Source organism: Cajanus cajan, chromosome 5 (genome assembly GCF_000230855.2).
Source record: "Cajanus cajan strain Asha chromosome 5, NIPB_CcT2T_4, whole genome shotgun sequence".
NCBI classification, from domain to species: Eukaryota; Viridiplantae; Streptophyta; class Magnoliopsida; order Fabales; family Fabaceae; genus Cajanus; species Cajanus cajan.
In genome coordinates this window covers 536360-549241 of record NC_138521.1, presented here as the reverse complement: position 1 = coordinate 549241, position 12882 = coordinate 536360, and the positions used below count along the sequence as shown (strand labels likewise).

Here is a 12882-nt window from a genome sequence, read left to right as displayed (position 1 = left end):
GTACATCACTAATTGCATTTATTTAAAAGTTTTTATTATTTTTTATATTGTTGTTGCTAACCAATCCATTAGCGAAGAGGCTAATTAGGGCACATAAACAAATACACGAATCCGAATCTTGTTGAAATACTACCTTTGTTAGTTATTTTATGAATGAAAATATTCCTTATATCGTACTCTATTTTGTTAAAAATAAAATGCTTTATCAAAAAGTGCTTCGAAAAACTTGTTTTTTCTTCAAAAGTACACATTTTTTCATTTCACTGCTTATGCATTTATACTCGTTATCGATTCTCTTCCACTGTTTTCCCCCACCTTGTAAAAGACTCGTTCTTTGCATTCTTTATACGTTTTAGTGCCTTCCTCTTTTTTTTGTCGGTGAAATCATAATCCATTATTTTCACCTTTTGATAATGACATTCGTAGTCGTACACATGTTTTTTGTTTATCTTCTTTTTCCCATTTTGTTTATCACTTTTTTCTTAATCTCAACGTATCATCTTTTCATAAGATCTTTCATTTATTCTTTTCTCTCTTCTTACATGTTACTACATATATTATGTACACTATAACTTCCCACTTCAGTTTTATAATAAGACTCAAAATTTTAAATTATTCGATCAATTTGATATATTTTAAAAATTAGTTTTTTAATAAAAATGTTTTTAGAGTATTTTTAATTAAAAAAAATATTTGTGATATACCTTACTAATAAGCAATTATTCTTATAAGCAATTTCTATTAATCCTTCATTATCCGTAAATAAAAAACTAGTCACACATCATCATTATATATTATTTCTCATAATTGTGTATTTTTTATTTTTAATATTTAATATTTTTTATACATATTAAATTAATTATGTGAATTTTAATATTAATTTTTATATAATAAAAATATTACTTATTATATTTGATTAAATTAATATTTTAATAATAGTAATAATTATTATTATTATTATTTAAGTTGTCAGAAAGTAAAACAAATAAAAAAAAATTATAAAAGTGTGGATTGTGACTTATAACATTCTAAATTTTTAATTGTAATATTTTTTTTATTAAGTTGAGTAGATGTAAGTGATATTTAATTATATTATTATGGGATGATAATTTTTTTTAAATATTAGTATTTTATTTTATGGTTGGGTTTCTAAAAATTTATATTAATATATTAGCTATATAAAAATTTATTATATAAATGATATAAAATAAATATATATGCGTAATATAGTAGTTTATTTTATATATATATATATTTTAACTACTAAATATATATAACCATACACATTAGGATTTATTAAATAACAATGAATACAATGAATACGAGTTCTTTTATTTAAAAAAAGAAAATAACAATTAACGAGATAAGGTTAGATACATAAGAGGCAAACTTGGTCATAGAAATATGCAAGATTTAATGAGGAAAAGTTGTATACCAGTCAAGAAAAAGAGAATAGGTACGTCATCTTCTTTTATACAATAAATAATACAATTTTTTAATGGAATAAATCATGATGTTTTATTGTAAATAGAAGTAATGGTTTTTAAATTTGATGCAATTTGGTTTCTCTCAGTTTTAACCTTAAGATAATAGCATAAGAAGCTAAATGGTAAAAAAAATGCAACATCTAAGGAACTTTATTTATATATATATATATATATATATATATATATATATATCGAAATAAATTTAGTTAAATTTATTCTTAGAATAAATAATTTTTTCTTTTTATATATGTATTTAGTTGTTGTGAGGTGTCTTTAATTTCATTTTTCTTTTAATGTTATTTGACTATTGTTAATATATTATTTAAATTTTTTATTTTCTTTGTCATTTTATACGTGTTGTTTGTATTTTTTTAACTCATTTTAGTATGTTAATTTTTATTTGCAAATATTTTATTTAAATTTTGTTTCTAAATAAATAAAATAATATCAAATTTAGATTATTTTTCAACTAATATTATATTATATTGGTTGTTATACATTTTATTTATGAATTAAAATTTGTTTTTATTTATAATTATTCTTTGATCTATTTTTTCATGTGGCTAATATAGGAAATGGAAAGAAAAAAATAATTTTAATAAATATATTAATATTAATAATGATTATTATAGTAATAGATATTATTTCTAATTTTATTGTGATTAGGGAGTTATTATATTAATATCAATGATCATGTATGACAAGTAAAAAAAAAATTGAGTTAATAAATAAAGTAGGTATTTGTAATTAAAAATTTTGATCTTGGAGATTTAGATGAGTATATATTTGATCAAGATGATATATACTTGTATTATTGGGACCATAATAAAACTTATTTATCTTGATTGGTTATATGCGAATTAATAATATATTAAAATTATGCATCATATATATTATTTTATTTACATAATATTTATTCTCATTTCTATTGTGTTTCTTGTTTTATATTTAAAATAAAATATATTACAAAATTAAATATATTTTTTTAATATTTAATATTTTTTATACACATTAAAATAATTATGTGAATTCTATTATTAATTTTTATATGTTAAAATATTATTTATTATATTTAATTAAATTAATATTTAATAATAATAATTACATTTTTTTTTAATTGTCAAAAAGTGAAGTATAATAAAAAAATACAAAAATGTGGATTATTTATAAGATCCTATTGGAACAAAACTTATAAAAATATAATGTGAGTTATTTGTATAAATCTTAATAAATTACTTACAAAAATCACAATTAAAAAATACTCTTATTAAATATATTATTTGAGTTCAATATGTTAGTAAATTTCATTTAAATTTATATTTTGTTAGTAAATCTCACAGGGCCTCTCCTAAACCCTAAACCTTACCAACTCCAAATCAGGCCCTCCCCACCCTTGGCTCGCCATAGACGGCCTCGCCGTCGTCTTCCTCGTCCTCACCACCTGCTGGCAGCCAAAACAGTAACCCTAAACAGAGACTAATCTGCAAAATACAAAAATTTTCATAAATAAGTTACAGGTAACAAATATGAACCGTTAATTATTTTATTATTAAATCTAACGGTTAAAAATGATGTTTCATTGATGTTTCATTGATGTACCACTTTAATTTTTTGTTTCAATTTGGTCCCTAATAATTTAAATTAGTGCAATTTCTGTTCAAATTATTTAAACGGAGTTAACTGTTGGCCACGTGGATGCCACGTAGATGCATAGGTGCATGCCAAATTACTTGAATACACCTAGAACCAGAACGGCCCGTTCTGAAACCAGAACGACCCGTTTTGCTTGCACTCTTGGTGTGTTAATTTTGCACCTGGAACGGGTCATTTCAGATGCAAAATTAACACACCAATAGTGTAACCAGAACTGGCCTTTCTGGTTTCGGAACGGGCTGTTCTAGTTTCAAAACGGGTTGTTCTGGTTCCAAAATGTCAAACACAAACGGTCGATGATTATAGTTCACGATTGTGAATCGTTCAAGGAAAAAAACCCAAGGTACAAAGCATTTCAAATACTGGATTTGGTAATATTGTCAATGAGGATTGATAACTTCAATTGCTAAACATTTGGGCTATACAGTGTATCATTAAGGACAATGCAGTGTATCACTAAGGACAATGGTAGCAGGTTTTATTTCATTGTTAATCAAATTGGAGTGAACCACTTACTACCAAATTGACACTATATAGTCAAGGATGACACGAAACGGTGTTTTCCCTTGAAGTCATTGACAATGTACCCCAACAATAACAATTTGTTCTTGAGGAGGTACAACCTGAAGTAAAGGAAGAGGATACACATGACCATGCATTTCACCACACAACTACATGTACAAGTAGATAATGCTGATATCCTATCAATCATTCAGTATTATATGGTGGATAAGATGTATTATTGGCACCTTCAGCGTTATCCAGATGATTTTTCTTCTCAATAATTTCTTTGAACTTTTTTAGTATATGTTATGTTCTGAATTTTTGTTTTCAGTTTATGAACCATATTTCTGTCTTTGAATTTATGATATGTTATGAATTTTTATTTTAAATTTTTGAATCACATTGCATTATTTTGTTGAACTTATGTATGTGGTTGGTGTTCTGGAATGGGTCGTTCTGAATCCAAAACGACCCGTTCTGGTTTCAGAACGGCCCGTTATGGTTTAAGGTGTATTCAAGAAATTTAGCATTCACCTATGCATCTACGTGACATTCATGTGGCCAACAGTTAACTTCGTTTAAATAATTTGGACGAAAGTTTGACATTACAATAATTTAAATTATTAGAGACCAAATTAAAACAAAAAATTAAAATGAGACTAAATTGAAACAAATAAATATTATAAAGGAATAAATTAGATTTTTAATTAAAAAAAAACTTATTTCTCTTGCTAGTCTTTTTATAGTTTAAATTTAAATCTAACTAAACTTGAAAAGGCAATTGAATTGATCGATGAGAATGATAAATTAAAAAAGAGTTGTCCGTACTGTTGAAAAGTATGCGCAGGCAGCAGCAGCAGAATAGTTGGTGTTGCGAGTTTTGTCGCATGTGGTCAGTGGCGAGTAGGGTACGCGATTTTCATCCGCAATTATGAACCTTTGTCCGCATTCCCCCACCTTCATTTTCCAATTCCACCCACCGCTTAATACTACGCTATGTCTACATAATTAATTTATCAAAATTAAATATAATACCTTTTTAAATTAATAAATATATCTTAAATTTTTTACTTTAAATTCATGAGATACTTTAAGTGAGACTGTTAAGAAACATAAATTAAATGATTTTCATTTACTCTTTGAATTCAAAAATATATATTTAATAAAGATATTTTTGTAGAAAAATAAACATAATAAATTAGGTTTTATAAAAAGAATAAAATCAATTCAAAATATTTGATTTATGAGGACTAGAAGTAATATTTCCTTTATTCTTTATTATAAAAAATTGCATGTATTAAAAAAATTAGTTATTTGTAATAACTTTTACTATTTCTATAACTTAAAATAAATAGTTTTAAGTCTGTATGCTTATAATTTTAAATCCTTTTTAGTACATATGCTTACAATTTTAAATCCTTTTAAATGTTTTGCCTTTAGTTGATCCTCCTACTAAAATCATGGTGCCACGGTAAAAAGAATGATACACCTAACTATTGGTTCCTTTGTTTTCAGCGTGGGAATGAAACATGATCTTAGTGCAATGCACGGCTGCCATAAAAATGTATGTTTAAATCTTTTTGAGAGCTTCTTTATGGGACCTCCTTCCCCAGGTGGTTAGGTTTTTAGTTTTGGGTTGTTCATATTCTTTTGGGTGTAGGCCCGTTTATAAAAAACGTAGTTTATGATCTTCTTCCAAGTTCCAAGTGGTTAGGTTTTTAGTTTAGGGTTGTTCATATTCTTTTGGGTATAGGCCCGTTTAAAGTATAGTTTATGATCTTCTTGATTTTGTAAGTGTGGATACTTAAAAATAGGATTTTTCATTGTATTGAATCAATTCGATAATTTGAATTTAATCAATTAAATTAGTTTAAATTTTTTATTTGAGTCTAATATGAAACAAATTAATTAAATCTCCTGTTACTTCATTTGAATATCAGATTTATACATTTAAAATCTAAATTAATCTAAATCAAATCAATTAATTTAAATATTACTATTTTTTTACATGGTTAACAATTAATATGTGTATGATTTTAATTATTTTGAAGATGATTTCATGTTAGGATATATATATATATATATATATATATATATATATATATATATATATATATATATATATATATATATATATATATATATATATATATATATATATATAGATAGAGAGAGAGAGAGAGAGAGAGGGTTATAGTAATACCGGTGTAATTTTTACTAAATATTACACAACTCGATAACTTTATATTAAATGTAAATTTTGTAAATCTAACCAGTAGATTGAAAGTTCATATCACTTTATATGTTTATATCAAATTTTTTTAAAATTGAACAATAACTTAAAGGTAATTAAAGTGTTCATATTTTAGTATATTTTGAAATGTATGTATTACATCGATTTTGTTTTATAAAAATGAAGTATCAAATCATTTTAGATTAATATAAAATTTTATATATATGATCTAAGAGTAAAAATTTTCAATCTAACAGTTGAATTTACAAAATTTACATTTAACATAAAGTTATTGAGTAGTGTAATACTTAATAAAAGTTACATCGGTGTTATTATAACCCTCCTCTATATGTATATGTACATATATATATAGTCATTCCTTTATTCAAAAACTTTAAAAAAATCAAGAGGAATTATGTTACAATATATTGAGCGTCATCTTCACTCTTTATAGTACATTTGAAATTTTTAAGTAGATTAAGAAAAGAAACCAAGAGAAAATGATGGCAAATCTCAAAGAATGATGGAAAAATTCTTCAATTGACTTGCTTTAAGCTCCTTGGATCTTCCTTTAGTGAATTATAGACATGAGAGGAGAAGGAACAGACGTTGGAGATTTTGGAATTGGAAGCACCTAAGCCAAGGGAATAAAGGATTGTTCATAAGGTGCTAAATCCAAAAGCTTTATAGGAACACTAGAACCTATGCGTCTAAATGGACTTGTGGGACAGAATTTGCAAAAATGCAAAATGCTATGTATCATATACTCAAAGTGAATACAAATGAGTGAGGAAAGTTTGATTTATTGGCAAGAGAATGATGAATGTGGAGCCACAAAGTGACTAGGTGCATTGGCGTCAAAATTTAAATTCAAATTTTGGTTTGCCAATAGCATCACCATGTGTAGCCACAAAAATTAGGTCGCATTTAGGTTGAATTTAGATGTCATTTGGTGCGAATCAAGTGCAACCCACTTTAGACTAGCACACGTGCACTAAATGCATCACATATTAAGTCTAAATATAATCTAATTTAAATTAACTTGCCTATTTAATCTTTTCTCCTCAAAACCTAATCCTACAACTTAAATAGAATGACCTACATATCCTAAACATCAAGAAATAATAAAATAAGTAAAACAAGCCCGATATTGACCTAAGGCCCATTAGCTCAAAAGAGGCCTAATAAGACTTAAGGCCCAAAAATCCTATTCTATTATACCTAAAATACAAGGTAAAAATATATGACACTTAATTAATGATAAGAGACTATATACAAGCATATATATGAGAGACATTAGACTTTTTGTTAGTGTCTTATAGTCCAAGACGAGCCAAGACCTACTAACCTAAAAGTGGGGCCAAACCTCTTAAGATATTTATGACTAGCTCATTCCTCTTGGATCATTTAATGTGTCATCTCTTATCCTGCTTGACGTGATTCCATAAAAAAATTATATTACACATCTAGTAATTAGTTAAGATTAAAAAATTTATTTATTTAAAAATATAATTTTTTTTAAAAAATTATTAAATATTTGATCAACTAATCCAATCAATATCGAATTAGATCGATTCAAGTTAAAAAAAAATTGAAATCTAAATCAATTTAAATCAATTGAATTTAATTAACTAATTAAATATTAACTAAAATTCAAACCAATTCCACCGATAACACTGAAAATAACATTCCTCTCCAATAATATTTTCTTTACAGCCAATATTATGACGGTTCATTACATTCTCTCATTCTTGATTGATGTAAAATAATCAATGAACCAAAGGGTTGCGAATGTTCCCTATACCAAAATTTAGCCGCATAGGATTTAGCGATACTTATTAAACATTTAAACTCTTAACTAATAAAAATGTTAATTATATTTACGCTAGCTTTTTTATTAGGTTAGATTTGTGAATTTTATTTTATTTTGTCAAGTAACCTAACTTAACCCAATTTTTATTAAACACTTAAAAAAGCATGCTGCAAATAGAATAATAAAACACGTGAATATACAGCAGCAGATGAAAGGAACGTACAAAAAAAAAAAGAAAGAAAGAAAGTTGGTCATGTAATGTGTTGATGGTTATCGAACAGTGTGGGCAAAATATATGATTACAGATCGACCCCAGTCTTATATGTAACTCTAACGACAAGAAACCTATTTGTAAATGGCGAAGAATCATTTGTGTGCTGCTGCTCCCCTTTCTCTGATTATCTTGAGCCCAAAATAGCTGCGATAATAGGATGAAAATTAATATATACATGATTCTTGGTAAAACAGAGTGGTGAGTGGTTTAAATTAAAGAATGAAAGAAACATATATACCGTCCTAGCATCATTAGAGTGGCCTGAGGATTGGTTCCGGGAGAAACGCTGAAAACGGATCCATCGACGATGCGAAGTGAAGGAACGCCGATGACGTGGAGATTCCGATCAACGACCCTGCCGACGACACAGCCGCCGTGGTAGTGCCAAATGGTGCTGACGGTCCGGCGGCAGAAGTCGGCCATGCGAGGGTAGTCGGTTTGGTGAAGAGGCAAAGCAGGGCCTATGAATCTGAAGTCACGCTCCCCAAACCAATTACTGAACATGAAATCCTTGAAAGCCCTACTCTTGAGAATATCGGCTATCTTCCTGGTCCCGTTGACGCACCGCTCCACGTCGACGGGGTTGTTGAAGTAGTTGAACCTCACAACGGGGTTGGCGTTGATATCCGTGGAAGCCAGTCTGAGAAAACCGGCAGAGAGAGGCCCCGAGATCTTCGAAATTAGGGTTGCCACGGTCAGGAAGAGCGGCGAGTGGACGAAAGCAGTGTGGGGAGGGGACGTGAAGGGAACCACGTTGGACGCGGCTTCGATGTAAGCCCCTTCGTCGGTGATTCCCACCACTTGTATCAGAGAATGCTCCAGAGGGAGCGAGGGTAGGATCGTGATTCCGTTTCTAGGGTTATCGTAGAGGAAGTGTCCTACGTAGGGAAGGTGGTGAGAGACTGGAATCCCCCACGAAGAGAGATAAGGCCTGGGACCGATTCCGCTCAGTAAGAGAAGCTGAGGGCTTCCGATTGCGCCGGCCGAGAGGATAACCTCGCCGTGCTCCCGCACCAACGCCTCGTGGTACATCCCTCTCATGTCCCTGAAGAGGACTCCCATCACGCCGCCGCCGCCCAGGAGGAGCCTCTCCACGCTCGCCTGGACGCCCACCTTCATGTTGGACGCGCGCCCGCCAGATAACAGATCCGCCGAGCTGTGTCTTCTGCCGGCGCCGTCGAAGGTGGACCCGCCGATCTTGGTGCCGGTGGCGTGGTCCAGAGTGAAGCCGTTGTAGGGAGTGACGCCGGCTTCCAGCAAGCCGTCGCGAAACGCGGATTGCCACTTCTTGAGGTTGGGTCGGAAGACGATTTGGCTCTCGACCCACTGGTAGGACTGGTTGACCATGGTGAGGTTCCACGGGAGGCCGGAGCGCCTGAAGAAGTCGGCGTCGGCGCGGCTGTAGAAGCCCGCGTTGATGGCGCTGCTGCCGCCGAGGACGCGGCCGCGGGCGTTGGGGACTCCCTCTTCGGAGGTGAAAGGCTGAGCCGGAGAGTCCGTTGTGTGGGTGTTTAAGAGGTTGCTCAAGAAGCCTTCTTGGTTCATCAGGTTGGGGTTGCCGCGGCCAAGGCCACCTCGTTCCAGTAGAAGCACGCGGTACTTCTGCGAGAGTGTCGCCGCCAGTGGGCACCCCGCCGTGCCCCCTCCCACGATGATGTAGTCGTAGTAGTCTTCCGCTGCCAACTCCGTCGCGTTCACCACCATCTTCACGTAACTCGCCTCTGATCACACCACGTCAACCCACACATATCTTATAGTTAATTCAACTGGGAATGGCAGAAGAAGAAGATGAAGAAAAAGAGTTACTTACCTCGCCGAGATTGAGATTGAAACTCTTGTTGTGCACCACTGATTGTGCTGCACAATATCAACAACGCCACACTCTCTAAGTACAGTACAATGGCTCGCTCCATCTTTCTCACTTGATGATGCCTACGTTTCCAATGAAAAGAGTTATATTATTCTTTAATTTTTGACTTCTTCTTGCATGCTTCTTGATAGTGACTCAGAAAACCAGGCCAGAAGTATAGCTAGCTAGGTTCGCAAGGTTTTTTCGTTTATTGCGTTAATATATGCAACCAACGCACAAACCCCATAAACTCACCAGCACCGCGCGCATATCTGTCATATGGCCTGCATTCAAAACTTTCTACGCTAACTTTAAGTAGGTTTATCTCATATTGTTAAAGGAGAATGCTTATATAACGATTATTCAAATTAAGGATTTCATTTCATCTATCACATGCTTAATTATATAATGTCACAACAATCTACCTACATTATGAACTTTGTTCCTTTAATTATTTTTCCATCTCAATTCCTCATTAAAAATGTTACATCATATCGTAATGATATATCGATCATATGTATAATAGTAGTTATTTATATATCATATTGTAATAATATAAATATATACATTATGATATAATAAAACAATATTCTATGTTTCAATAAAATAAATAACTATATCATTGTTATTGTACCATCCTAGACTTATGACTGATCTAGTTAAAGTCGAGTCAATAATTTAACTAATTTTAAGTCTTTTTGCATTATAACATTCAAGACTGAAGGGTTGTATATCCCCAAGTCAAAAACAATCCATATATATATATATATACATCTTTAATCATAGGTCGATTTGCATAATGATGGTATGTCCACAAAAAATAATCCCTCAAGTTTAAGGCCTTGGTCCAAAGGGTTAATGTACGCTCCTGAGTCCTAGAACAATTATCTAACCACGAGTCAAGAAACAAACGATGATATGTCTACAGTAAATCAATGCCCGATTTGGTCGGGTTCAGGTGAAAAATGTCTAACCCGTTGTAAACCGACTTTGAAAAAATGTGACCCATATCCGACCGACTGAGCTTTCGATTTGAGGCGGTTCGGGTTGAAACGGATTCGGATTTAAGCGGGTGGGTATAATCGGGTTTGAATTTTTTTGTAGACCAATTTATCTTAACGAAGATGAAGCTTAAAACGATAAAAAATATTTTTAAAATAGTGTATAAAAATAGAATGAAGGTGACAATAGATGGTGCATGTAAATAGATTCGTAGTTGAAACATTTACAAACTAAAGAAGCAAAAATAAAAGATAACAAAATTCATAGTTGTTACATGGAAAAGAAATATAAAATTAGATTACAAAACCATAAGAAATCACAGTCACACAAAATGTACTCAAAATGGAGATAAGAAGATGGAAAAGAAAGACAAAGAAAGAAGCAAAAAGATAACTCTAAAAATGGACTAGTGTGTTGAGAAGTTGAATGAGGAAGGAGAAGACAAAATAAATATCTAAGTTATGAGAAAAAGGTAAAAAATAAGTTACAAATTGATGGCTATATTATACTTGAAATAAAGACTTTTAAATTTGGACCATTGTTGTTTAGTTATACAAAAGTAATAAAAATTTAAACTTATCTCATTTTCGGTTGGGTTCGGTTTTTAGCGAATTTAAAAATTCAAAACCGAACCCGCCCAATATAACCCGTATAAAATCAAAATTTTAACCCGATTTACCCATAAGACCCGCCCGAACCCACCCAAAAGCAATATTTTTTTCGGGTTTTTCGGGTTCGGTTCGGGTGTCGGTTTAATGCTCACCTCTGCCCCAAGGCATAAGGGCTTGGCCTAAAAGGCTACCAAACAATATGTTTACCATTAAGAGCACCGATATAAACAGACCAAAAGATAAAAGATAATTTATTAGTTCTATGAGATCAAATAAACTAGGAAATAACGACATATCCGATTTAATAGGATCAAAAATGTAAACTAATTAACTAATATATAAGGTTGACACTAGAAGACCAAGGCAGGTTTTTGACTAGTAATCACTTTTATGCTCTTGATAGAACTACCTCTAATTTCTTTACCAAAACATTGGCGCCCATCGTGGGGCGAAGGCAAGAACGTTTTTGTTGATGCCCCAAGAATCTTTGTTTTCTAGACAATGGCACGACCAAGTAACAATGGGAGCACTTCCCACACTGTGAATTCCGCCCTCCTTGGTGGCAATAAGGGAGGCGATCCCTCGTGGAAGGAAGTTTGGGCAATGCTAACTGAGATGCGATAGAAGAATGCTGACCTCAAGAGAAGGTCAAAGGAAGTTGAGGCTACCCCACAATTGCTTAGACAACAACATGAGCAAGAACAAGTGGTGCTACGTACGAGAGCAATATTTAATATATATAAGTTGATAATATATATATATATATATATATATATATATATATATATATATATATATATATAATAGAGCTATTAAAATAAAGTTAAATAAATAGCTTATTTAATAACATTATTTGATGTAAAAAAATAACATTATTCATTATTAACTTCTACATTCTCATATTTAACTTTAAATATAAAAGGGCAAGAAGTGTCTTTTATGTGCTAGTTTTAAACAAAACAAATTTAAAAGACTAAAACTTGTTTATGTAATCTTCTCCAAAAGCACTTATAGAAGAACAAAATAGAAAAGAAAAATGAAATAACTTTTTTATAAGTTAAAATTAGATTAGATATAGGCTATTTTGTAGAATTTCTCTCTCATTATTTTTTCCTAAATCTTATTTTTTATCATGCATAAGCTAGTTTTAGCTTATAGAGATTTTTTTACATTTTATTTTCTCTTTTAAAAATATTTATGGGATAACTTATCAAAAAGGTCTTAAACTCTTAACTATATTATAATTATTTGAGTAAAATACATTCACACCTCTTGTATTTTTTAAGATTGCACTTAATGTCCCTATGTGATTTGAAAATATAGTGAGACCTCTTAAAAGTTAAAAAAAAAAATCTTACACTCATACTCTTTGTGTTCTTTCTCTCTTTTTTAATTAAATTAATTAAAAAAAATATAGGAACAACATCAAGAGCAAGGTTTATAGTCTCAACCAAGC

At 31.1% G+C, this 12882-nt stretch overlaps 1 protein-coding gene across 1 annotated transcript; it reads right to left on the bottom strand.

Annotated features, from left to right (window-relative positions):
- Positions 1-7874: 7874 nt before the first annotated feature.
- LOC109808261 (Glucose-methanol-choline (GMC) oxidoreductase family protein) lies at positions 7875-10136 on the bottom strand. The gene is made up of 3 exons (XM_083074673.1): positions 9775-10136; positions 8203-9685; positions 7875-8108 (listed from the first exon to the last, which is right to left on the bottom strand). The coding sequence occupies exons 1-3, from the start codon at positions 9875-9877 to the stop codon at positions 8057-8059; spliced, it is 1638 nt and encodes a 545-aa protein (XP_082930799.1). The 5' UTR covers positions 9878-10136; the 3' UTR covers positions 7875-8056.
- Positions 10137-12882: the final 2746 nt, after the last annotated feature.

Coding starts and splice junctions, on each gene's coding strand:
- LOC109808261 (XM_083074673.1), bottom strand. CDS start 9,877: ATGGAGCGAGCCATTGTACTGTACTTAGAGAGTGTGGCGTTGTTGATA. Junction 9,686..9,774: donor TCAATCTCAATCTCGGCGAG/GTAAGTAACTCT, acceptor TGGTGTGATCAG/AGGCGAGTTACGTGAAGATG. Junction 8,109..8,202: donor ACTCTAATGATGCTAGGACG/GTATATATGTTT, acceptor CTATTATCGCAG/CTATTTTGGGCTCAAGATAA.